The sequence below is a fragment of the Doryrhamphus excisus genome, unplaced genomic scaffold (assembly GCF_037039965.1).
Source record: "Doryrhamphus excisus strain RoL-2023G ecotype Guam unplaced genomic scaffold, RoL_Dexc_Guam_v1.1 HiC_scaffold_24, whole genome shotgun sequence".
Classification (NCBI taxonomy): Eukaryota; Metazoa; Chordata; class Actinopteri; order Syngnathiformes; family Syngnathidae; genus Doryrhamphus; species Doryrhamphus excisus.
The window spans coordinates 4,010,225-4,038,196 of NW_027621862.1; the positions used below are offsets into that span (position 1 = coordinate 4,010,225).

Sequence of the window (27,972 nt, forward strand, 5' to 3'; positions counted from 1 at the left end):
AGTGGTTAGCGCGCAGACCTCACAGCTAGGAGGACCAGGGTTCAATTCCACCCTCGGCCATCTCTGTGTGGAGTTTGCATGTTCTCCCCGTGCATGCGTGGGTTTTCTCCGGGTACTCCGGTTTCCTCCCACATTCCAAAAACATGCTAGGTTAATTAGCGACTCCAAATTGTCCATAGGTATGAATGTGAGTGTGAATGGTTGTTTGTCTATATGTGCCCTGTGATTGGCTGGCTGGCCACCAGTCCAGGGTGTACCCCGCCTCTCTCTCGAAGACAGCTGGGATAGGCTCCAGCACCCCCCGCAACCCTCGTGAGGAAAAGCAGTAGAAAATGTTAATTATAATTAATATAAAATGTCCTAAAAATAATAAAATAAAAAATAATATATAAAATAATTTAAAAAAATATGAATAAATGTATTTTTATTTATCGCATTTTTTCCGTTTTTTTTAAAAAGTAAATTCTTCTACCGCTGTAACTGCTAAATTGTGAAGCCCAACTGCAAATACATATGGTAATGGTAATGGTAATGGTTTAATTTCATTTGAACATGCATCAGATTACAATTGAATGCATCCCATAATCAGTTCACAGTTCCACATGTCCAAAAGGAGTAGGAAGAAGCAAAGCTTATTAAATCCTACCCCTCCATCTGGTACTTTTACAATCAGTAACTGTTACATTTGTTCACTTCCTGTTTTCCTAATATAGTTTAAGGTATTTTTTTTGGTTTTTTATTGTAATTTTAATTTAATTTAAAGTTTTAAAAATTTCAATTAAATTTAATTAAATTTAAGTAAATTTAATTTAATTTAATTTGATTTGTTCACTTCCTGCTTTCCATAATACAGTTTAAGGTGTGGTTAAACTTTATTACGGTTAAGTTATGGTTATTAACTCCAAAGTTTGACCCCCCATAAATTGGACTTGAAATTGAAAAAAATAGGCTCAAGCACCCCCCACGACCCTCGTGAGGAAAAGCGGTAGAAAAATGAATGAATGACTTGTATCATGTGTGTCCCAATGTTTGGAATGTGTTGTTATCCAACACTCCTCCTCTTTTCCATAAATACGTGCCTGGCAAAGGCAGCCGTGACCACACGGAGTTAAACTATCATCATCATCATCATCATCAGCAGCGGCAGCAGGAGAATTCCTCAAGGAGGTAGAATATGTTCTCAATGAACAGATTATGTCGACAAATTATTTTTCTTATTGTTTTGTGATGATGCAGGTACCATCAATAAGGATGACCAACAGCTCTTCTTCCATCCGTCCGGATTACTTAAGCTCTCCTGGTTTGGAATTCTGCCACGGCATGCTAGTTGGAATTTACATTTGGTTGATTACTTCAATGATTAGCAGCATAGTGGGCCTTCCCGCGTCTCTCCTCATCCTGTGGGAGATGTTCAAGGCCCACGTGAGGGAAGGAATTCCTTTCAAATCTCATAATCTTTTTATATTGAACGTATCATCCATGGACGCCATCTTCTTAGCGTATCTCCCCATATCGGTGATAAATCACGTATACTACAACGTACGGTTGGTGGAACGTATTGGGAATTTCGTATATACCTTGAACCTATGCGGGCGACCCCTCCTTATGGCGTGCATCTGCATCGACTGCTACCTTGCTGTCATTCACCCGATTTTATACCTTCAAATGGGAATGACTTTTAAGTTCCTACTGGTTGCTGTGGTTTGGGCCGTGTCCATCGCCTACGGCGTTCTCTACATCTTTTACCAGGAGTTATACTTCAGCTACCTTTCCACCATCCACTTCATCGTCACTATGATCGTCATCGTGATCTGCGACTCCTTTATCCTGAATTCACTGATACGGAGCAGAGGCACCAGAGGCATCCACCCGCAAAAACAAAGAGCTATTTACACGCTAGTCAGCAGCTTTGTGATGGCGACCATCTCCTATCTTCCTCCGGTGCTTCTTTTTTTCTTTGGCCTCAGCCTGATCCCAGATAAGCACGTCTTCATTTGCAACATCGGGATTCCCATCACGATGACTTCTACGTTGGGTTCTGTAGTCATGCCCTTGCTCTATTTATATAATATCGGGAAATTAAACTGTTTTTAATCCAATAAAGGTGCTTGTTCATATACAATGATCAAGTTACAAATGTAAATCGGGTGTTTGTTTGTTTGTTTGCCCCCCCCCCAACCCCGCCCGAAATATCCATACAGGTGTGCTGGAGCAATATTTACATATAGCCTCACTGGCCACAGCATATATTCAAGCCTTTACTAAGACATGAGCACTGCACAATTGTTATGCTTTAACAGCGAGATTAAATAATTAACTAACGATTGTTGGTTTAGCATCAGGAGCTACTGGGGGTTCGGTGCCTTGACTAAAAAAAATAATAGGACATGGTCATGGAAGGACGGCTGGCCAACGAGACAACGATTCCACCACCTGAGTTAAGCCGTCATCGTTCAGTATGTTCAGTAATCTCATAGAAAATCTCTGGAGCGAAACTGAAATGTGGAGTTGCCAAGCGACAGCCTCAGAACCATGAAGATATGATGTGCTATATATGTATATTACTATATTGACAGTTACTATGGTACCCATTATGTCATTGGATGGTCATATCACCTCGTACTTCGGTATGTAACAAAAAATAAAAAATATAAAAAAAATTTAAAAACTAAAAAAATTAAAAAATACAAATTAATTAAATAATAATAATAATACATATTATTTGTATAGCGCTTTTCAAAATACTCAAAAGATATATATAATAAAAGATAATAAAAGGAAATTAAAAGTATACTTAAATTATATTGGGAAAGCAGGAAGTGAACAAATGTAACAGTTACTGATTGTAAAAGTACCAGATGGAGGGGTAGGATTTAATAAGCTTTGCTTCTTCCTACTCCTTTTGGACATGTGGAACTGTGAACTGATTATGGGATGCATTCAATTGTAAGCTAATGCATGTTCAAAATAAAATGTAATATTGGCAAGAAAGATTTTTTATGTCCATGTCATTGATTAATTATTGTTTATTCATCCATCCATTTTCTATACTGCTTATCCCCCATGCTGGAGCCTATCCCAGCTGTCTTCAAACGAGAGGTGGGGTACACCCTGGACTGGTCGCCATCCAATCGCTTTTGTTTCATGTATTATTATTATTATTATTATTATTATTATTATTATTAGTGTGGTTGGTTATATATTTTGCTTTAAGACTGCATGGCTTCATATGATTTAAAATCATATTGTGTAATTTACATTTAATATACTTTACATTTTTAACACTAGCATTGGGGTGGCACGGTGGTCTAGTGGTTAGCACGCAGACCTCACAGTGAGGAGACCAGGGTTCAATTCCACCCTCGGAACCCATCTCTGTGTGGAGTTTGCATGTTCTCCCCGTGCATGCGTGGGTTTTCTCCGGGTACTCCGGTTTCCTCCCACATTCCAAAAACATGCTAGGTTAATTGCCGACTCCAAATTGTCCATAGGTATGAATGTGAGTGTGAATGGTTGTTTGTCTATATGTGCCCTGTGATTGGCTGGCCACCAGTCCAGGGTGTACCCCGCCTCTCGCCTGAAGACAGCTGGGATAGGCTCCAGCAACCCTCGTGAGGGAAAAAGCGGTAGAAAATGAATGAATGAATGAACACTAGCTGTACTTCCACACATGACCACTAGATGGTAGAAAAAATGCTTGTGTCTAATATCTGATGTTAAGCCTACATTCCAAATGAATACATGGCATGGCATTTATACAGCAATATTTTTTATGTTTAAAATGTTTGGTTTTTTTTTACATTTCTTAACACACATAATAAATTGACTACTTTCTTCATTTCTTCACTGGTCACAAAATATGGAACCCGTATTAGATATACGTATATGTATGTATACAGTGAGATGAAGAGACCGCATTCAATTCAATTCAATGTTTTATTTTCATGACCGTTGACAAGGTAGATTCTTTAGAACGCATTTGGAATTCTGCACTTAAGAAGTGTGATATAATTATCTTATATTTTTGATAATTTTTTAAACCCTTGCTGTTCCTTGTCAGAGTTACTTTATAATGGGTTTGGGATCATGGGGTTTATTTACATGATGGGAAAATTATATAAAATGTACTCATATTTTTGCTTTTGAGTGTTGCACCTTGTTAAAATGCTTTTTTAGCAATTAATATATATATTTTTAAATATATAAAAACACAAATAGCAATGTGCTCTTACATAAAAACAAATGTTCACAATAATAATGTGTCTCAATGCAAAAAAAAAAACATTTCAGAGAAATTTGTTTAAAAACAGCTTAATTGTCACTGAAAGGCTGCCTTCTGTTCATAGAATTATAAAGAAATAGCACGCTAAACGATTTACAAAACATTCTGGGTGTCCATGTACTCGTGAGTAGTTTGCAGCCGTAGATTAGCTTGTGATTGTACCTCAAGCGGGTTTTACACTTTTTTTGTGAAGCTCATCTATAGCAACGCCATTGGTGGTTAAGACATGTTTGACTCATCAACATGGATTTGGAGGGTAGACAATGTCTCCATTGACTGGCTTTGACCTCCCAGTTGGCCACCAGTCCGCAGAAACGGCAGTTGATTATTAACTGGGATGCCAGTGTGTGTGTGTATTGTGTAGTGTGAGCCGTGCATTGACAACCCAATGCGACCTCCACCTCGGGAAAAACGCATGCATTTAACACATTAACGGCATGTTAATTCTTCACAACGCTTGGAATACATTCACCAATGGCTGCCCTGCATAGTGAATGGCCACTTAAAACCACAAGCACAAAGGGAAAACCAAATTCAAAAATCCCTGAATGTCTCGGAAAAGTTTGTTGTTTTGCTACTGAAAAATGCCGTACCACAAAAGTAGCTGCAGACACACACACACACACACACACATTGTAGCACAAAGCCCCCGTCTTCAACATACAGCAGGCCATTCTTTTAAGGGAGCGCTGGACAGATGAGCCGCACACAAGGATCCCTCTGATCCGAACAAAAAACGTCTTTGAGCGTATGGGAAGGAACCCCATCAGGTTGGGAAGACGGTGAGTGGAATATTAAACATTCTCTCCTCAATGCATATCGTTCCTCGCTTTGGATGTGAGGTGCAAGAAAATTCATTCTTTTAAAGTTGTGCGAGTGTGAATTATTTACAGACGGGGACGAGGGGGGGGGCGGGTTGTGGAATACAAATGTCACCAGGAACACCGAATGAATGTGAGGAGTTGCTGTGTGTCATTACCTTCTAATTCGGCGACTGACCGGATGCCTTCCGACTTGCTTGCACAATTGCCCAAAAAACAAAAAACACGCCCAGCCGCATAAATATCGTCTTTCACTTCCCTTAAAGTTCAAGTGTGCCCACTCCATGTGTCCGCTAGGCCCAGATATTCCGGATTCTCGGCAGTGGGTGTGACAAATCCATTCACTTGCCTCGGTACTTCTGGCTGGGGTTCCACCTGGTCGTCCGCTGCTGCTGCTGCACCGTCGGCGACGGCTTTCGCCTTGGCCACGAGGTCCAGGTAATATGGATTGTCAAAAGCGGGTGAGTTAGCGGGGACCAAGTACCTGGGGTTCTCCACGCTGTGGCCGGACGTGAGGCCGTTGGGGAGGCGTCTATCCACCTTGGAGACTTTGCGAGGCAGCGTGGTGGGTCGCTCGGGCTTGAGCTCGTGAGCTTCCTGATTGACGTACTCTGGATATGTAGGAGATGAAAGTACAAGTACAATGGATTATCCATCCGTTTGCTATCCTGCTTGTCATCGTTAGAGTGAGCTGGAGCCCACCCCATCTGGGTGCATGTATACATCAGTCATCCATCCACGGTATCTGTCCATTCATCATCCAACTACCCGCTTACCAGTTAGTCCAGAACTCTGCGGCACGGCTTTTAACAGGAACCAAAAAGGGGGAGCACATCACCCCGATTCTGGCCTCCCTGCAATGGTTGCCTGTTTTAGGATTGATTATTAAGATTTTATTGTTTGTTTTGAAGGCGTCGAATGGGCTGGCCCCCAAATACATCTCGGACCTCATCCAAATGGACTCTCCAGCGCGGTCACTGAGGTCCGAAAGACAGCTCCGAGTTGTGGTGCCTAAGATGAGACTTAAGGGACGGAACGTCAGGTGGGCAGGGGAAGCGTCGCAGGCATCCCCCCCCATCCAACGCCTTCGCCGCTATACCCCCCCCATCCAACGCCTTCGCCGCTATACCCCCCACATCCAACGCCTTCGCCGCTATACCCCCCACCCATCCAACGCCTTCGCCGCTATACCCCCCCATCCAACACCTTAGCCGCTATACCCCCCCATCCCCATCCAACGCCTTCACCGCTTTTCTGTGGTTGGCCCCAAGCTATGGAACTATCTTTTTATTTTAATTGGTTTTATTTTTTTATACTTTTATTGCTTTGCTTCTTGTTTTTAATATTTTAATATCTATTTTAATATTTTATTTCTTATTTGATCTTTTAGTTTTGGATTAAATTAAATTTGTACCTTTATTTATTTTTATTTTATTAGTCTGTGCAGTACTTTGGAAACTCTGTTTATAAAATGTGCTATATAAATAAATATATATAAATAAAATAAAAAATAAAATAAAATATAATATATATAATATATAATAAATATAAACATTCATTCATTTTCTACCGCTTTTCCTCACGAGGGTCGTGGGGGGTGCTGGAGCCTATCCCAGCTGTCTTCGGGCGAGAGGCGGGGTACACCCTGGACTGGTGGCCAGCCAATCACAGGGCACATATAGACAAACAACCATTCACACTCACATTCATACCTATGGACAATTTGGAGTGGCCAATTAACCTAGCATGTTTTTGGAATGTGGGAGGAAACCGGAGTACCCGGAGAAAACCCACGCATGCACGGGGAGAACATGCAAACTCCACACAGAGATGGCCGAGGGTGGAATTGAACCCTGGTCTCCTAGCTGTGAGGTCTGCGCGCTAACCACTCGACCGCCGTGCCGCCCCTAATATAAATATAATATACCTCTTGAGGGTGTATTTGGAACTCACCTGGCAAGGCGTGATTGTGACCGTAGCCGTGGCTTCGTCTGGGCAGCGAGTGATGAAGATGTTGAGGATGAAGAAAGCCATTAGGTCCATCCACCTCAAGCTCGCCCTGGCTCCCGTAAGTTGGGTCTTTGCAGTAGCGCCCTGGGCTGGCCGGCGGCAGCGACGGGTCATCCTGAGGCCCGTCCAAGAAGACCGAGTCTGACTGCCCGCCGGCGGAGGGGCTGCGTGCCAGCGTGGGGTAGTGATGGCTCCAGGTGCCGTTGGCGGTGCCAGCTCCGATTGGCAAGGTCGGGTACTGATTGCGGCCCAGGGTGCTGAGGGAGGAGTACATGCTCCGGGGGGCCGCCGCGGGAACGGGTGGCTCGACGTCCAAGCCCTGATCCCTACTCTGCTGCTGCGAGATTCCACACAAATTGTGAATATCTGCAACACCCACGGATGGAATTGTATAAAAGAGCCACTCACCCTGTAGGATTGGTGCCTGGACGGCCCATTGGAATGGGCGCCGTCTCCCTGACCCCTGGGGAAAAGGTTGGGTTGAGGCACCAGATACTTCTCCGCATCCAGCAGTTCCCTCATGTTGTTGTCATCCTCTTCAAGAAGCATCCGGAAAAACTGGCTGTCCACTGGGCTTGACAGGCTCATCTGCTCGTCGTTCTGTGAACACGCCGCCACCGCCGCCGCAAAGACATCTTGTTTCATTCATTCATTCATTTTCTACCGCTTATCCTCACAAGGGTCGCGGGGGGTGCTGGAGTCTATCCCAGCTGTCTTTGGGCGAGACGCGGGGTACACCCTGGACTGGTGGCCAGCCAATCACAGGGCACATATAGACAAACAACCATTCACACTCACATTCATACCTATGGACAATTTGGAGTCACCAATTAACCTAGCATGTTTTTGGAATGTGGGAGGAAACCGGAGTAACCGGAGAAAACCCACGCATGCACGAGGAGAACATGCAAACTCCACACAGAAATACCCGAGGGTGGAATCGAACTAGGGTCTGCAAGCTGTGGGGCCTGCGCGCTAATCACTCGCCACCTTGCAGCCCTGTAAATGTTATATTCATTCATTCATTTTCTACCGCTTATCCTCACGAGGGTCGCGGGGGGTGCTGGAGCCTATCCCAGCTGTCTTCGGGCGAGAGGCGGGGTACACCCTGGACTGATCACCAGCCAATCACAGAGCACATATAGACAAACAACCATTCACACTCACATTCATACCGAGGGACAATTTGGAGTGGCCAATTAACCTAGCATGTTTTTGGAATGTGGGAGGAAACCGGAGTACCCGGAGATAACCCACACATGCACGGGGAGAACATACAAACTCCACACAGAGATGGCCGAGGGTGGGATTTGAACCCTAGTAATATCGGAATCATAGTCTAGAAATGTGTATTTGATGTGGACAAGTGAACTCATTAAGCAACAAAACAACAGTGGTCTTTGGATTGATCCATGGTGAACACCATGCAAGACAAAACTAAAAACAATCGCTGTGTGTTATAACTTATCAGGTTTAACGAAATGTAATACTTGTAATTGGTGCACTGACATGACATTTGACACATTTGTATTATCACTTTCTTTGAAATATGAAGAAAACTTATGGTTCTCTAACTTTTTCGCGTCACAAGTAATTTGCTTTGCAAGTAACACAGTGGGTAGATTCTCTGTTTGGTCATCTCTGTGTGGATTTTGCATGTTAAGGTTAAGTTAAGTGATTGACGCATGCACGCGGAGAACATGCAAACTCCACACAGAGATGGCCGATGGTCTCGTAGCTGTGAGGCCTGCGTGCTAACCACTCATCTAAGTGCAGCCTATAAAAAAAACTGTATTTAGTTATTTCTGCTTTTTTCTTGTCTTTTGTCCATTCAGTCAGTCATTTTCTACAGCTGATCCTCACAAGGATAAGGTGGAATTGAACCCTGGTCTCGTAGCTGTGAGGTCTGCGCGCTAACCACTCAACCGCTGTGCCGCCATCGTGTTTCATTCACTCTTAATTTCTACAAATGAACAAAACATGTTGTTCCATACATACCTGGATGACTACATAGCGAGGTGGATCCCGAGCCATGGTGGAAAAATCATTCACCAGGTCTTTGAATCTGGGTCGGCTGTCGGGGTCGATCATCCAACCTTCCAAAGTGAGACGAGAAAAATGACAATGAGTGATAATGTGGGGATTTTTTTTTTTTTACCCCTTATGGCAGTTCATGGATATTTTGTCTTTTGGTTTTTGTCCATACCCAACTCAAGTAACTAAACCATACAGTATGAGGTACAGTACTAACATTTAACCATGATCATATAGACATCGATGGTGCAGATTAGAGGCTGTGGCAGTCGCTCGCCCCCCTCCAAAACATCTGGGATTTCTCTTGCAGGGATCATGTCATACGGTTTAGCGCCAAACGTCATCAGCTCCCACACCGTCACTCCTGATGGGGTACAAAATGTTAAGTAATTTTGACTGAGATTAGTGTATTTGTATTCAGCGGAGAAAGACACCAACCATAGCTCCATACGTCACTTTGATGCGTGAACTTCCTGTGTAGGATAGACTCCAATGCCATCCATTTAATTGGGACCTAAAAGCACAGTGGGAAATATTATTCATTCATTTTCTACCGCTTGTTTTTACCTCCTCTGTCTTCGGGTAAGAGGCGGGGTACACCCTGGACTGGTCGCCAGCCAGCCAATCACAGGACACATATAGACAAACAACCATTCACACTCACATTCATACCTATGGACAATTTGGAGTCGACAATTAACCTAGCATGTTTTTGGAATGTGGGAGGAAACCGGAGTACCCGGAGAAAACCCACGCATGCACGGGGAGAACATGCAAACTCCACACAGAGATGGTCGAGGATGGGATTAAACTCTGGTCTCCTAGCTGTGAGATCTATACGCTAACCACTTTCCACCGTGCTAAACTTAAACATTCAGTCATTTTCTACCGCTTATCCTCACAAGGGTCGCGGGGGATGCAGGAGCCTATCCCAGCTGTCTCTGGGAGAGAGGTGGGGTACACCCTGGACTGGTGGCCAGCCAATCACAGGGCACATATAGACAAACAACCATTCACACTCACATTCATACCTATGGACAATTTGGAGTCGCCAATTAACCTAGCATGTTTTTGGAACGTGCGAGGAAACCGGAATACCCGGAGAAAACCCACGCATGCACGGGGAGAACATGCAAACTCCACACATAAATGCTGGAGAGCGGAATCGAACTCAGGTTTCCGAGCTGTGAGGCTAAAAAGGCTAACGGCGATGCTACTTTACCTTGCCCCCGTCTGCGTGATATTCTGTCTCGTCTATATCAAGCAAGCGGGCCAAGCCAAAGTCTGTGATCTTCACGTGGTTTGGGTTCTTCACCAGAACATTTCGGGCTGCCAAATCTCGGTGGACGAGGCGCACCTCCTCAAGATAGTTCATCCCCTATGTCAAGAAAATGATACCACCATTCAATGTCGAGGAAGACAGATAGTTCCCATTGAACTACCAAACATGAGAAAAACACATTTCACAGTTTGTATTGTTTGATCATTCGTTTGTTTTCAGTGAGTAGACTAACCTGGTATGATATTGCTATGATATTGATATGGCTGTTAAAATGTGTTTGTAATGTTAGCACTGTGTTAGCACTGCTGTCCTGCCTCTGTTGTTGTATGTGATACAAGTCATCTATTACATTGGACAAGTGCAGAGTTACTTGGTATACTTGGTTAACATTATGAGACTTATTTAACATTGTTGAAAAATACTATAGTATTTTAAAGTGGTCCCTCGCCACTCAAAATATATTAAAAAAATCATGGTGTTTCGTGGTTGAATACGACCTAGTAGTGACATTAGTAGTGAACAAAATATGCATATTTAAGCAAATATTACATGTTATGCCTAAAGGAAGCATTTTCAAGCATAAATACTTGATAACTCAGATCTTTCCAATCTGTGTGGCCAAAGTGCTAACCACTTCGGCCCTCTGAAACTGATGTACACAAATGTGCAATATTTCCATCACTGCCTCTGTTACTACCTCAATCATATTTATTTATTTAACAACCCAACACAATACACTCATATGTGACTTCACTCATCTGTATACACCAGTCATTGCACTAAAAGTAATATGTCTGCTCCTGCATATGCTCCTGTGCAATACTATGTGTATATATCTTGTATATATCTTGTTAAATTTTCTTTTTTACTCTACTTACTCTACTTTTTTTAACTTGACTACTGCACTGAAAGGAGAAGCTCTCCAATCTCGTTGTACATCTTGTATAATGACAATAAAGGCCATTCCATTCCATTCCATGAAACTAATTAACGTAAATTGTAATAAGGTTTTTTTGGGGGGGCAAAGATATGAAACATTACAGTGCATTTCTTACATCAATCAAAATATAAAAATTCCATTATTTACATTTGTATTCAACTATCTGATCACAAGCCCAAAAGGAGTAGGCTGAAGCAAAAGCTTATAAATGCCTACAACTTTTTGCAAGATATAATCATGTTCATGCAACAATCTTGTTTTCTCCTGTTATTATTATCATTGTAATATTATTATTGTTATCATTATCTTTTATTATCATTATTGTTATAATCTTTACCATTATTGTTGTTATTATGATCACCATTATTATAATCATCATTAATATTACCATTTTCATCATTATAGTTGTAACAATTTTTGGATTTTTTTTTAAATTTCATAGACTTCATTGCTTCTTGTAGAGTGCTTCTTGTATCAATCCGCATGTTTTGAGAAATCTGCAGTATTTGTGCTTTTATTGTCAATTTATTAGCCCACTTTTTCCCCCTAAGTGTAAGATTTACATTTCATTTTCTGGATTGTATGTGTCTAATCTTGTGCATTAAAAAAACAAGAACTTGAGACCGTGTCTGAACAGGTGACCAACCCAAACATCAGTTTCTTCCTGTTAAGCCCTACCTTGGAGTTTTTAGACGTGCTTTTAGTTTGTGTGTGTCTAGTCTTGTGCATTAAAAAATAATGTTATGTAATGGATAAGGTTACCTTAGCAATCTGGACACACCAGTTGAGGAGGAACTGGGAGCCGATGCGGTCCTTGTTCTCCCTGACGTAGTCCAGGAGGCAACCGTACGGCATTAGCTGAGTGACCAGCTGCACGGTAGAGGTCAAACAAATGCCCAGTAGACGACACACGTACGGACTGGCCACACCTGCCATCACGTACGCTTCCTGGGGAAAGACGAGACAAAATGTTGAAATAGTCTGTAAATGAGATTCTTATGGTTTGATATACAATACACACATCAAGGATCTCTTTATTGGCCTTTGGTGAGGTGTTCTCTCTTAAAACCTTGATGGCTACCGGTATCTTCACATTTTCCCCGTCAGGAGTCCAGATTCCCTGCAGAATGAGTCAAAATAAGTAAATAATGATCCAATGATGAAAGATTTGTACACGTTTTCATAGTTTAACATGCAGAAAATATCCATACAGTGGTGTGGAAAAAGTGTTTGCCCCCTCCTAATAATTTTTTTTTTATGTTAAATGTTTAAAAAATGAGTTAATGACAACACAACTGAACCCCAAGTGCAGTTTTAAAATGATGTATTTGCTCAATCGATCAGTCTGGGAAAGGCTATAAAGACATTTCCTATGCTTTGGGACTCCAGCAAACCACAGTGAGAGCCATCAACCACAAATGGCAAAAAAATGGAACAGTGGTGAACCTTTCCAGGAGTGGCCAGTCAAGCAAAAGTACCCGAAGAGCGCAGCAGTGAGGTCACAAGACCCCACAACAACAACATCCAAAGAACTGCAGGCCTCTGTTGCCTTAGTTAAGGCCAGCGTTCTTGACTCCACCATAAGAAAAACACTAAGATCATACTCGGGCAACATAGCCGACTTCTGGTTCCGGTTGCCATTTTGTTAGCAAACTAAGGATGCTAAGAGGATGTTAGATATGCATTAATAGATTAAGAATAGAGTTGGATTCACATAGTGTATTAATAACTTGAAAAGATGGCCACCATATTGTACGCTAACTGCAATCTGATGTAACATTTTGCTAACATTAACCTAAAACACGCAAACTGGGGGTGGTGCTACTTTAATTTAAATAGGCCACCAACCTTGTAAACGGTACCAAAAGCTCCAGCGCCCAGAACCCGGAGCTTTTTTAACTCTGTTTCCTTTAGGATGCGCATCTGAGCCTGATTGGGTGAAGCCCCGCTGGGTGTCAAAGGCTCCACCAGCTGTGAAAGCACATTCTTCCATTAGTACACACTTTATCTCTGCCACATTTCATTTTAGTGCTTGGTGTCCACCTCGTGCTCCTGCAGGATCCTTCTCATTGTTTCCTTCTTTTTCAGTTTCTTCTGCCTCTTCAGGTAGAAGATGAGCAGAGCCAGCAGGATGAAAAATAGCACCACACCACCCACAGCAGCTGCGATAGTTGTGGCTGGTCTGCATAGACAAAGCTTTTATTACTCATTACTTCCCAGTAATTATTTTTATTTTATTTTTTTATGCAAACAGACCCTGTCTTGGTGTGGATGGGGCAGCCTCTCTCGTCCATCTGAGTGCAGCTGAAGCAGAGAAAAACACCGGGAGTGAAGATTGTTCCTGCAGTGTGTACAAAGTGTCCTTACAGTGTTGCTTGGGTGTGTCCACTCACGACAGGGTGCAGTTGGTGTTGCAGGGCAAACAGTGTCCTGTGGCATTGCTGTACTTCCACACGGTCTGTTGATCCTCCTTGACGCCGCTGGGGCAGTGATCCACGCAAGAGTCGCCGTCCTGAAAGTTCTGGCACTCTGTGCACTGGTCTGGACCCTGCAGATAGAATATATGTATGCATGGTTTATATAGATCCGTTTAACTATAATGTTTGGACATTTCAGGACTGTTTCTGTGTCTCCTTCCTGTATGTCTCACCCGGCCGTAACAGGAGGCAGAGCCATTAAGAGGTCGGCACTCTGCATGGCAGGCGACGCACAAGAATCCATCGATGTACTCTCGTACTGGCCTGCAAGACAAACAATATTATAATTAAACAGGCAGCAAACAAGCAGCATTTAGTTTTTATTCATTATATTGCTGACCCCTGATTGAGGTCACACTGCTCGACACACTCGGTGCCACGCTGGAGAGTCTTGCAGGATACACACTGGCTGGGCCCCGGTCCCCAACAGCCGCCGTCGCACAGCGGGTGACAAACACGCCCCTCGGCCTCTGAAACACAAGAAAGTAACCTTCAGAAATGGCGCCTCAGCCACGTCAAAAATATTGACATAACTTACAGCATTATTAACATATTGTACAAATGCGTTTACCCACCACAAAGTTGTGGGTCTTGGTTGCGGTTGACGATATAGTGGGGACCCTGGGTGGGATGGAGGAGGCTCTTCCATGGCAGTGAGTTGGTGTAGCATAGCTGAGAGTTGTTATGCAACAAGATCAGACCTCCGCTGATGCTGCGTAGTGAACGCAATCCGAGAGATTGGATGTGCAGATTCTGCACAGCTAGGGAAAACACGCCCCTGAAATAAAAGAGATTGATTTAAATTTTATTTCCAAATAATTACATGACGTGAAATCCCTTATGACACAGCACTGTTGAGACACACGGTCATGAAAAGTAAAGGGAAGAATTTACACTTGCTATGACCTAGTTTGTACATGTTGTTCCTGTCCTCATCCACACTGACGGTTACTTTTGTCCTGGCAGCTGCGTGTTTCCTGTAAAAGCAGCTACGCTGGCTAATAATTAGCCTTTATAACCCTGACCGTGGCTCAAATGAAACACAGGGGTTAAAGAGAAAGAAAGAAAAGACAAGGAATCAGATCAGTGGCACGCAGTGACAATGTTTGGGTTTGGTGCTTTTAATTATTTGGTAATGGTAATGGTTTTATTTCATCAGATTACAATTGAGTGCATCCCATAATCAGTTCACAGTTCCACATGTCCAAAAGGAGTAGGAAGAAGCAAAGCTTATTAAATCCTACCCCTCCATCTGGTACTTTTACAATCAGTAACTGTTACATTTGTTCACTTCCTGCTTTCCTAATATAGTTTAATAATTTATTTTTTAATTTTTTTAATTTTATTTTTTATTTTAAATGTATTTTTTTTAATTTAAACATTTTTAAATTTTAAATGTAAACATTTTTTATTTAAAATGTAAACATTTGTTTTATTAAAAATTTAATTTTTTTTTTAATTTTTAAATTTTTAGTCACATGCCGAAGTACAAGGTGATATGAGCATCCAATGACATAATGGGTACCATAGTAAGTGTCAATATAGTGATATATATATAGCACATCATGACTGGTTCAAGACTCTTCATCCTTGTATTTAGCAAACATCAACTGCTTGTATTGTTTCTTGAATTGGCTCATCGTTGTGCATTGTTTGAGGGTCTTACTCAATCCATTCCATAGTTTGATTCCACATACTGAAATGCTATGGCTTTTTAACGTAGTCCTAGCATAGAAGTGTTTCAAATGTACTTCTTCCCTGAGATCATATTTCTCCTCTCTTGTAGAGAAGTATTGGATGACATTTTTGCATTATTTTAGCTGTTTGAAGATGAACTATATCAGCAAGTTGAAGTATTTGTCATTTTACAAATAAGGAGTTAGTATGTTCTCTGTAGGCGGCATTATGAATTATCCTTACTGACTTTTTTTGCAGTACATTTAGCGAGTGAAGATTGCTTTTATAGTTATTAGCCCATATTTCCACACAATAAGTAAGATATAGTAGAACAAGAGAGCAATAAAGAGTGTGGAGTGGTTTCTGATCGAGAACAAATTTTGCTTTGTTCAATACTGAAATATTTCTGTCCACCTTATGTTGTATATTTGTTAATAAGAGGTTTCCAGCTCATATTTTCATCTTTTGTTTGAATTGTTTTCATTTGTCAGTGTCTCATCTTGTGTCTTTATAGTACATTTAAGGAAATGTAATGTAGCACTGTCATCTGTGTTAACTGACAGACAGAATCTTACTTGTAGAGCATCCGGCCTCGGATCACCTTCAGGTTCTCAAACACAGACAGGTCAGTCCAGTCTTCTGGCCAAGCACTGACGTACAAATAACCTGCACAGCAAAATCCAAATGAAGATACAATGTACACAATGCAGAGCCAACAATCTCAGTATTCATGCTTTGCTGCACAAATAAGTCTGTGTCAAATATGTCAAAGTAGCAGAACTGTTTATCTTTTAAAAGTACAAACTGATCAACCATGCTCAATACCTGTAATCTCCTCCAGGTTCTTGAAGGCACTTAGCTGTTCGAGAGTCAGGCCGGATGTGTTGGCAGCGGCGTCCCTTCATGACATCAACGTTTCAGAGTTAAGAGTTGAAATCAAGACTCATTTCCGGCTTTTTGTATTCGGTCTTACATTTGAAAAACTACAGAGGACACGACTTACCGAGTAAAGCTCTGAGGGAGGAAAGCCAGACTTCCAAATATCTTCTTACAGGCACTGAACTGCGCTACATTGGAAGACGTTACCATGGTGACGCCATGATTGTCCATGACGCCGAGGTTGTCCATACCCAGACCATAACACACTGAAAAAATTTAAATGAAAGTCACGAGTTAAGCAGAATTAAGTCAACTAACTAAAGTCAGTCCCCACCTTTGGGACAGTCCCCTTCACATTTTTCACATTTCTGTGTCTCGTCCCCATTGGGATGGGAGATGATGACTTCCTGGTTGGCTTTGGGGCAAACCAACGTGCACGCTACATCCATAGCCAGATAGTTATCTAAAGATAAGACAGGGAGAACGGGTCGTCATTGATCAATAGCTGCAGAGTGGCCTGTTGATTATTTCTTGACTGAGTTTCTTCTCACAGGGACATGTTTTTACACAGGTGGCTCCAAAGTTGAACTTCTTGTCTGGGTTAAGCTTGGTCTGAAAGGTGACGGGATCGTAGATGGTGGGCGGGGGACAGTTGTCTTTACACACGCCACTGTCATTGAAGTGTCGACACGCCTGCGAGGAAGACGCAGACGACTCACAATTACTGAGGCGGGGAATCTAACATGTTGTTTTCGAAGGACTGTTTCCTATTTTACCAGACAGTCTGAATCTTTGGGTCCCGTGCATCCGGCGGCACATTGCATGTGACAGCAGTCATTGGGCAGGGGGCCTTTACACCGCTGGCAGCCTGATGCACAACTAATACGCGTCACTGGAGGCAAAAGTGGACCAATGGTCAGTTATGCTAGGATACAAAAATGGTGCCTGTGCAGTATAAGGTTGGACATAACTTACATGTTTGACAGTCTTGTTCGGTTTCTCCCCAACAGCTGTTCTTACATGCAGGTGCGCAACTTGGACCTGTTTTAGTAAAAGAAGTCAGCAATTATTCTGTATGTAGCACTTGGTGGAAAAAAGTTTGGACAATTTATGACAAGTTTTGGAAAAGTTTCATGTTAAAAATGGGTGAAGAATATCAAAATGATATGCTCACAGTTGGAAGCCCGAGGTTGCAGTCGGTACTGCTTGGCGTGGATGTTCTGTTCGTCCAAAGTGTCCCTCCATTGAATGTTCTCGGGCTCAGGAAAGCAGAGATGGGGGTTCCCCCAAATATAGACCCCGCCCAATAGGATCTCTGCACAGGGAGAGTTATTTAAATGAAGCTGAATTCAATTGAAACAGGTCTGAAAGGGCAGTTTCAGTTTCCCCAACCTGTGAGGCTACGGAGTCGAAGTGTCCTGAGTCCACCCTGTTCACCCTGAGTGTTATCCTGCACCACCAGAGCATAGCTGGAATTGTACAGCTGACTGCCTCGGATAATCCGAAGGTTGTCCAAAGGCACTAGGCTCACTGATACATGGGCCACCAGCACATAGCCCTGTACCTCCACAATCCCCTAGATAAACAGGAAACAGTTAAAGAGTTAAAAGGTGACTATGAAATAAGAGTGTAACAGTAGAAGGGCTTGACTTCTACATGTACGTGACTTTTGCATTCGTTCACTAAGTGATAAATGAATGAACACCTGTAGAAAGGAGAGGTCAGGCTGTCCGTGAAGGTGCGTGATCTCCAGGTTTCCATGGACGACCTGGCAGCCAGTGTAGAGCAGCTTTAATGTCTCGTAGTGGTTTCCCAAGCTAGAAGGCAGGGCCAGTTTCATGTCTGTTCCCAGGCATACTGCAACACAGATGACAAGCCATTACCATGCTGATGTGTTTATATTTGTGATGAGAGAAATTAAATGGCCATTCCTACTTCGCTTTTAAAATACACACAATTATACATATTACAATCACACACACAAACAATATGCAATGTATACAAATACTTCAACTTGCTGATATAGTTCATCTTCAAACAGCTAAAATAATGCATAAGGCTAAAAATAACCAATTAGCTAAAAATGTCATACAGTACTTCTCTACAAGAGAGAAATATGATCTCAGGAAAGAAGTACATTTGAAACACTTCTATGCTAGGACTACGTTAAAAAGCCATAGCATTTCAGTATGTGGAATCAAACTATGGAATGGATTGAGTAAGACCCTCAAACAATGCACAACGATGAGCCAATTCAAGAAACAATACAAGCAGTTGATGTTTGCTAAATACAAGGATGAAGAGTCTTGAACCAGTCATGATGTGCTATATATATATCACTATATTGACACTTACTATGGTACCCATTATGTCATTGGATGCTCATATCACCTCGTACTTCGGTACGTGACAAAAATTAAATTAATAAAAAAAATATTTAATTAAATGTAATTAATTTTTTTTCAATTACATTATATTACGAAAGCAGGAAGTGAACAAATGTAACAGTTATTGATTGTAAAAGTACCATATATATATATATATATATATATATATATATATATATATATATATATATATATCACTATATTGACAGTTACTATGGTACCCATTATGTCATTGTGTGGTCATATCACCTCGTACTTCGGTATGTGACAAAAATGAAATAAAAAAAAATTTATTAAATGTAATTAAAAAAAAAATTATTAAATGATATTAGGAAAGCAGGAACTGATACATTTGTTCACTTCCTGCTTTCCTAATATAGTTGAAGTTTTTTTTTGTCATGTACCGAAGTATGAGGTGATATGACCATACAATGACATAATGGGTACCATAGTAACTGTCAATATAGTGATATATAGTGATATATATATATATCACTATATTGACAGTATATATATATATATATTTTTTTTTTGTCATGTACTGAAGTATGACGTGATATGACCATCCAATGACATAATGGGTACCATAGTAACTGTCAATATAGTGATATATATGATCTTAAAGCACAACATAGTGCGCACAATATATCACTATATTGACAGTTACTATGGTACCCATTATGTCATTGTATGCTCATACTTCGGTACATGACAAAAAAAAACTTCAACTATATTAGGAAAGCAGGAAGTGAACAAATGTAACAGTTACTGATTGTAAAAGTACCAGATGGAGGGGTAGGATTTAATAAGCTTTGCTTCTTCCTACTCCTTTTGGACATGTGGAACTGTGAACTGATTATGTGATGCATTCAATTGTAATCTGATGCATGTTCAAATGAAATAAAACCATAACCATTACCATGTATCTGTTTATTCATATGTATTTTCCACTGGTCTCAGTGTGCTGAGATGCCCCATAGTGTGTCACATAGCAGCACTACATTCCAGGGTCATACAACATTACAATCCACAGCAGGTTGGGGGTTCACATATACACGCATAGCTTCCATGCTTTAGTGTGCAGTCATACAGTGGAGGGTCCCTCCTCCTCCTTTTCTCTGAGGTTATAAATGACTTCCTCTGGCAGGCTTCCAACAGCCCCTCAATAGTCAAAGCCACTTTTCCTGCTGGAGCCCACCACCACTTGGTGCTATCTGCGTCCCTTCTTTTAGAGACATTGTTGGGATGCGTGATAAGATTTTAATAACACATTAAGGGCTCAAGTCATGCAGATCACCGAGCAGGTCAGAATAGTATGGAAGGGCCCTTTTCAACCTGACGGGAAAACCACTGTCACCGCAGCAAATGCCGCCAGGGTGGACAGTAAGGCCGCCAAAAATACACACCCACTCGTCACAACTTGTGTCAAATGACAATTCCAGTGCTTGAGCAATGACATCAGAATAAAGTATTTTACTTGTAAAATCTAATAATTAAGTCACTAAGAGATGGATTTATATATTTATATGTGTATATATGTATATACAAAGTGCATGCAACCAAGTGCATTTTCTATTTCTACATTGTGTTAAGCTGCTTCTCAGTTTCTTCTTCTCTTGTTTTGTCATTGTTCGTTCAACGAAAGTCCCTTAAGCAATGCCTGAGTCGTGAGCAATGCATTATGGGGAGCTGGCTACCTGCCCTGGAAAAAATATGTTATACTATTTAATTTTTGGGCATTTTAATAATCCACTGTGTCATTACAAGATATCAACTTCAAATCAAATCAACTTTATTTGTAGAGCACTTTTCCTGCAAGGACATGCAACACAAGGTGCTTTACAGAATTAAAAACAATTACCACAATTAAAAAGAAAAACAATTACAAAGTAAGCCCCTCCCTCCCACCCTCCATACTAGACACACACACACAAACACACACACACGATCACACACAGTAGGGAGACATGGCATGGCACTGAGGATCAAGGAAATGCCACCTTTGGGGCCGTCCACACTGGGAGGAGCCGCAGGCTGTACCATCGGGGGACCAGCACCCGGGCCCCCCGACTCCGACAGACGGGCGGACCCCCCACACCAAACAAAGGAACCCCCAAAGGACCAAAGGACAGCACACCCTCAGTGTGGAGAACCCCCTCTGAGGAAATACTGCAGTTAAAAGCTAAGGACTAAGAGCATAAAATAGGACTAAAAAGATAAAAACTTGAGAAAAGTTTCAAATATTAGTTAAAAGCCTGATTAAAAAGGTGTATCTTTAATCTTCTTTTAAAAACATCAACGTATATACAGAGATACTCACCATTGCAGGTGCAGCCAGAGGTAATAAAATCCAAAAAAGCTTGTTAATAGTGTTATTGTGGCACTAAAGTTTCATAACTAGTACAGTGGAAGTTCCACTGAAGCTTATAACCACACCTTTAGTGTGGTGACGTGCCGGTCCACATGCACGGTTGTGTGCGCAGTGAGTGATAAACAAGACAGCAATGGCGCTAACGTAGCAGTGTGACACACCGAGACAAGGTAACAACAAAGATCATCTGGCCGCTGGGCTCAGTGGTCCAAATCCCTTTAAAAGCTCCACAAACAGAACAAGTTGATCCGACAGGACTTTCTATTAAGTTTAAATGACCTTCACGATTAATACTACATTGAACCGTTTCAACGCTTAGATGACTTCCCGCCGCTGTGAACATTTTTCTCCCTTCACTCTGCGGCCGAGAAAGGGGGAGAGAGAAAAAAAAAATAAAAACATGTGTTGCTCAACAGACAAGCTGAACAGGATCTGAACAAGACTGGAGTTACATAAAAGTAGTCCTCACTCATGCCCTCTGTCATGTCAAGATTACCATCACAAAGACAACTGGCATTCTGCTGCACATAACACACACACACACACACACACACACACACACACACACACACACAAAAGATGCACATTTACTACTGCTGTGTGGGAGCAGCTGCATTTGACATTAAATAGATGGATTGTATCAAAAGGTTCAGACAGAGTGCAAATTGTTGAATAGTAAATGAATGTGAAACTAAACTAACACAAGGAAGTAGAACAAAATAAACCACTGCCAAAACATTAGAGAAACCTGGACAATCTAATGAGGTTTGGTTATTTCTCAGCTCATTCCTCACTTTCACATTGCAGATGCATGCATGTATTTTTATTTTATTTATTTTTTATTTTTATTACCATGCATTTCTACTTACAGTACTTATACAGCGTATGTGCCCCAATTAACACCTCTATTCAATTGATTACCAATTGGTCTATAAACTGGAATAACCACTGGGGTCTTCAAGTAGCAACAGGTCAAAAGTATTAACAACTGTGGCTGTAGGCAACCTCCTGAAGTAGCTTGTGTGGTCAGGATGAGTGACAGGGAAATAAACACCCATGCACATGTCAATATATTGAAAATTATTAAAAATTAAGTTATTAAAATGATCAACTTTGTTTTTATTTATCGCTCATTTAATGGTTTTATTGACAATCGTGACAAGCCTAATGACAGGCTATGTCTTCCATTCCACTTTTTCATGCACTCAAAATCATTATTACATGTTTAAAAAGCCATAGCCCGCTTCCGATTAATCCCCTGTCCTTTTTTTTTTAGGAAAAAACAAAGAGCGTGGATAGAATTACAGCATTTATGGTACTGGAAAATTAAACGTATATTCAGTTTCAAGTCGGGTTGGGCAATAATTTGTATATACTGGTATAAATTCTTCCGATGATTAATGAAAATTACTTATACCAGTATAAATGATCATTTCAAATGGATAAAAGCAGAGTTGTTGAACTAAAAGGGCAATAAACACCAGCAAAAATATTTAGGTTGTTTATATTGTTTATTTTTATATTGTGTATTTTGTACTGCTTAACTGATTCTGCAAATTTTCCTACTGAGGGACGGATAAAGGCATATCTTACATTATCTTATCTACGGCTGGATGAGTATATTTTCAGCACGTTTTACCGCTTTAATGTAAGAAGCGTTTTCCAATGCCTGATAACTATGTGCAAATTCAAAGTGAAAGACAAGGGGAAGCCTGTTTATTCTTGCACCCGTTTGCCGTCTAACTATGTAAACCAGGGGTCTCAAACTCAATTTACTTGGGGGCCACTGGAGCTCGGGTCGGGGTGAGACTGGGCCGCATCAGGTTTTCCAAACAAAAAACAAAACAAAAAAACGCATTATTAAAAACGAAAACAATTTTAAAAATTTGCTTTGGTTCCAATTTTCTACAAGAAAAGCTCTGATAAAACATTCCACTGTTCTCAAATATCTTACTTTTTATTTTTCTACACAAAATAAGATGAAAAATAAATAAACAAATCAAGAATAAAGAAAATCAATCAATCAGTAATAAATAAATAAATATAATAATAATAACAATAATAATAAAACGGCAAATACAAACTTAAGAAACCAAATATAGTTGGTGGGTAGACAAATTATTTTTTTCAGATTAAAATGAACAAAGCATTATTAGAGCCCTGTAGACATGACAAAACACGACTATAGTCACATTTATACTCTTTTTATTTACAACATATTGCGCAACTGCAGGGTCTTGAGACACATGCTAACTCGCAAACTAGAGCGCTAGCGACCTAAACGGTAGCCTCCGAGTTATTTCCTTTAAACTTAAATAACCAAAAACTTACCACTTCCACACGAATAGGGAGGATAACTATTAACAGTTATTTAACCTTTAACATGAACATTAATCAAACGTAATAATTTTTTCTGGGTACATGATACCATACAGCATCCATATCACACATTAAACTTTCATATCAAGGTGGGGGCCTCAAACTAGTGTCCTGCGGGCCACATTTGGCCCGCGTGTTTGAGACCCCTGATGTAAACATAAAAGTGTGATAAAAAAAATCTTACATATGCAGTTGGAATTGCATGGGTGACTACATCTTCTTACCTTCTATTATATTACATAGAACGTTAGAAATGCTTTACAACTTGAGACACATGTATTTAATTATACGGGTTAATATTTGTAGCTTTTTGTACAACACTCCATTGATCATATGATAAATATTGATACATGCCAAGTCCGTATTGTCCAACCCTAGTTGGTTTCGGCCAAGGTCTGATAACAGCATGGCCCCTTCCTCAGCTGTTAGATTACTAACATGTCGTCTAGACTGAGTGAGTCATGGCTGGCCGGCTTAACGTGAAAGTGCGGCCGACTTCAGCAGAACTTAATCGCTACACAGTGACTTCACTTAAATGGAAGCACTGAAGTGGGACAAGCACATGAAGCGACTTCATTGCCATCTTTGTACAGGTGACACAGGTGATACAGCTCTTGTGTTGAATCTCACTGGATTTGTGCGGGTAATGTGTATTCGTGCGAGCGGAAAGTGATAACAGCCTCTTGACGGTGCTCATACTGAACATTGACACTGTGGACTAAAGTGCACCGACCAGTTCCCCGACAACAGCGCGGATTTGTTTGTTGTGTCACAATGTGTGCAATGGTTGTTTTTCAAAATGACACCAATTTCAGCTGCCAACTAATGAAAACGGACAGCCTTCGTCCAGTTGGTTATAACAGCCGCGTGGTAAGATTAATCAATGTTATTGATTTAAGTATGAATGTGTCATACTAACCTCTATGAAAAGTGCTTTTAGTCGTATTGATTTTCAAACATTTGCCTCAAATCCAAAAGCATCTGCATCCACTGGCTTACATGACAGCCAAAGCAGCTGCCGCGTGGCCAATCACAGGGCACATATAGACAAACAACCATTCACACTCACATTCATACCTATGGACAATTTGGAGTCGCCAATTAACCTAGCATGTTTTTGGAATGTGGGAGGAAACCGGAGTACCCGGAGAAAACCCACGCATGCACGGGAAGAACACGCAAACTCCACACAGAGATGGCTGAGGGCGGAAACTCGGGTCTCCTAGCTGTGAGGTCTGCGCGCTAACCACTCGAATGCCGTGCAACTTAAACATTCTTCATTCATTCATTTTCTACCTCTATCCCAGCTGTCTTCCGCCGAGAGGCGGGGTACACCTTGGACTGGTGGCCAGCCAATCACAGGGCACATATAGACAAACAACCATTCACACTCACATTCATACCTATGGACAATTTGGAGTGGCCAATTAACCTAGCATGTTTTTGGAATGTGGGAGGAAACCGGAGTACCCGTTGAAAACCCACGCATGCACGGGGAGAACATGTAAACTCCACACAGAGATGGCCGAGGGTGGGATTGAACCCTTGTAATATCGGAATCATAGTCTGGAAATGTGTATTGTGAAAAGTGAACTCATTAAGCAACAAAACAATGGTGGTCTTTGGATTGATCCATGGGGAACACCATGGAAGACAAAACAAAACAATCCCTGTGTGTTATAACTTATCAGGTTTAACGAAAAGTACTACTCGTAATTGGTGCACTGACATGACATTTGACATATTTGTATTATCACTTTCTTTTTTGCATGTGAAGCTTAAATTAGGCTGCACGGTGGTCGAGTGGTTAGCGCATAGACCTCACAGCTAGGAGATGAGGGTTCAATTCCACCCTCTGCCATCTCTGTGTGGAGTTTGCGTGTTCTTCCTGTGCATGTGTGTGTTCTCCGGGTACTCCGGTTTCCTCCCACATTCCAAAAACATGCTAGGTTAATTAGCGACTCAAATTGTCCATAGGTATGAATGTGAGTGTGAATGGTTGTTTGTCTATATGTGCTGGCTGGCGACGAGTCCAGGTTGTACCCCGCCTCTCGCCCGAATAGGCTCCAGCTCAGCCATGAACACAAACTTTATACCAGTGATTTTCAACCACTGTGCCGCGACACACTCGTGTGCCGTGAGGAATTATCCAATATCACTTTTTATAATTAACATTTATTCATCATCATTTGCAAATATTATGTCAATATCCACGTATACGTGGACCCAAATATTCCAATTGCATTTAGTTTATTTGCTCAAACAAAAAGAATGTAACCTTTGTATACACCTCATTCCGAAAGAAAAGTGCCAATCCAAATGAATATATAATCGGATTACCAGAGGTGGAATATTCCTTTCCCCAATCCGATTGAGGTATCTTGTAGCCGCTCAAACGGAAAGTTGTTAAGGTGCGTTTTTCTTCTTCTGTGCTTTATTGGCGGTTGGCAAGCAGCTTTTGTGTGCATTAGCGCCATCTGTGGAACAGAATCTAAACCCTTCTATACGCCATTCATAAGTCCATAAGTCAAAAGAAAATATATATCTATATAAAACATGTACCGAGTTGAATTATAAAATATTAGCAAGATTGAACTTGATCCTTTCCTGGTTAAATTTATCATATCGCATGCTCAGATATGACGTAACACGCAGCTCCAGACGTTCTTCAGTTTTAAAAATGGAGGCCAGCAATCGGCACTGGACTTTGTTTTTGATCCAAACTAAATTTCAAGACTGGACAAACAAAAAACTGGCAATACGGAATTATTCCAACAAGTGAAAGAACAACTCGTGGAAGTCGGTATCACGTGATGTTGGTGTTTACGTTTTACTGGGCATGCCCCATTGACTATTCTGGTTGATTATAGCGATGCATGTAGACAAGAGATTGGAATATTCCTTTCCATGTATACCATTGTTTCCGGAAAAGTCGAGTATCGAGTATCCGTGGTGTAAAGACTGTGTGGACCGTGTGGCAACACCTAGCTTGTTCCTCCTATAGACTTAGTGATGTTTTCCAATGTAAAAAAAACGTGCCGTGGCTCAAAAAAGGTTGAAAAACACTGCTTTATACAAAATACACGGATGGATGAATGCATTAAAAAAAAAATCAGCCATTACACTAATAATGCAATGTCAACACTCAAAACAAACAACCTCTGAGTTGCAAGGCCCATCAATTATGCACACATTTTGGCATAGAACATAGAAACGACTTAGACATGATTTAATTAGCTACCAAACAAGAATTTTGCAATCATGATGCACTTGTTTGTGCGGTCAGTTAGCTCTCCTCACACTGGCTGGCATACAAGTGTGAAACAATGTCCTCCCTTTTGGAGCCACTAGTGAATAATTGACATAGTCATGATCCTCTGCTACACAATGCACTGGTTGTTGTTGTTGTTGTTGTTTTTGTTTAGCTAGCTAGCTAGCTAGCTAGTTTACCGCCTGCACGAGACAGACAGCCTAAAGTTGCAAAGCAGGTTCTCATATTTGTTACCTGGCCTTCTGTTACTACAATTCACAGTTGTTTGTGTGTATATACAGTATGTATTTACACACTGGACTCAAGTTACAACAAAAGTAAGAGGTTAAACGGAATTTTTTGTTTTGTTGGTGACAGGTGTGATACTTCCGGTTAATTAGCACGTCACCAGACATTTTAGATGAGCGCGTGGAGGCGAACGTGCCATTTATTTAAATATTCAATAGTTTGGACTTAAGAAATTCACTCAAATTTGTAGTTTTTTTTTTTTTTTTAGACGTGGAGTGTATTGAAGTCGTGTTGTGAATACGAGAAAGGCTTCTAAAGTCACCCACCTTCTCTGGCCAGCGAGCCCGTCACTGCGAGCAGCACGGCCCAGATCAACTGCAAACTTCTCACCGCCTCCATCAGCGCCTCTTGTCCATATTCCGAAGTGGGCTCTCTCTCGCGTTCGTTTCGCCTTTCCCGGTTTCGAGCGGTTTTGCTGTCACGCGTTGAGGCAACTCGTCTGTTTCGTGACTTCTTCCCCCCCACCCACCGCCACTACCACTTCCACTACCACCCCTCACAATCTCGAACTTCCTCTGTGGAATTCCGTGCCTGTTGGTAGTAAAGCGTGTAGGCACGCGCAAGACTGGTTTGAGGCGCGCTCCCGTGAAGGCCTGAAAGGGGAGTGGCCGCTCGTGACAAGCCCGCCCTCATTTCAAACTTACTTAACTTTTTCTCAACTTTATTTACTTTGTATGTTGTTTTTTTAAATTTAATCACAGTTTATTTTGTTAATGATGCCCTTAATAAGTCCCCGCATATTTTTTTACTTTTAAAGTAACATTATCAATAGGCAAAGTATGTTATTATTGTGTTGTTATTGTGTACATTATGTACACTTGCACAATCTAATGAGTCATTACAAAAGCTGACACTCATTTGTATGCCACTTATC

General features: G+C 41.3%; 1 protein-coding gene across 2 annotated transcripts; it reads right to left on the reverse strand.

Annotated features, from left to right (window-relative positions):
- Positions 1–4,049: 4,049 nt before the first annotated feature.
- erbb2 (erb-b2 receptor tyrosine kinase 2) lies at positions 4,050–27,577 on the reverse strand. Of its 2 annotated transcripts, none has more exons than XM_058061369.2 (27): positions 27,365–27,577; positions 18,108–18,259; positions 17,795–17,978; positions 17,577–17,717; positions 17,378–17,443; positions 17,179–17,294; positions 16,954–17,095; positions 16,737–16,865; positions 16,527–16,668; positions 16,349–16,422; positions 16,099–16,189; positions 14,422–14,624; positions 14,187–14,316; positions 14,020–14,110; positions 13,763–13,917; positions 13,626–13,673; positions 13,413–13,551; positions 13,218–13,340; positions 12,391–12,489; positions 12,132–12,317; positions 10,370–10,525; positions 9,586–9,661; positions 9,365–9,511; positions 9,112–9,209; positions 7,522–7,713; positions 7,057–7,444; positions 4,050–5,714 (listed from the first exon to the last, which is right to left on the reverse strand). In XM_058061369.2, the coding sequence occupies exons 1-27, from the start codon at positions 27,435–27,437 to the stop codon at positions 5,371–5,373; spliced, it is 3,885 nt and encodes a 1,294-aa protein (XP_057917352.2). In that variant the 5' UTR covers positions 27,438–27,577; the 3' UTR covers positions 4,050–5,370. The 2 variants fall into 2 exon arrangements, with proteins under 2 accessions (XP_057917352.2, XP_057917349.2); XM_058061366.2 differs by having other exon boundaries at positions 7,057–7,450.
- Positions 27,578–27,972: the final 395 nt, after the last annotated feature.

Coding starts and splice junctions, on each gene's coding strand:
- erbb2 (XM_058061366.2), bottom strand. CDS start 27,437: ATGGAGGCGGTGAGAAGTTTGCAGTTGATCTGGGCCGTGCTGCTCGCA. Junction 17,718..17,794: donor TCGACTCCGTAGCCTCACAG/GTTGGGGAAACT, acceptor CTCCCTGTGCAG/AGATCCTATTGGGCGGGGTC. Junction 13,918..14,019: donor CTGCCTCCTGTTACGGCCGG/GTGAGACATACA, acceptor TTCTATCTGCAG/GGTCCAGACCAGTGCACAGA.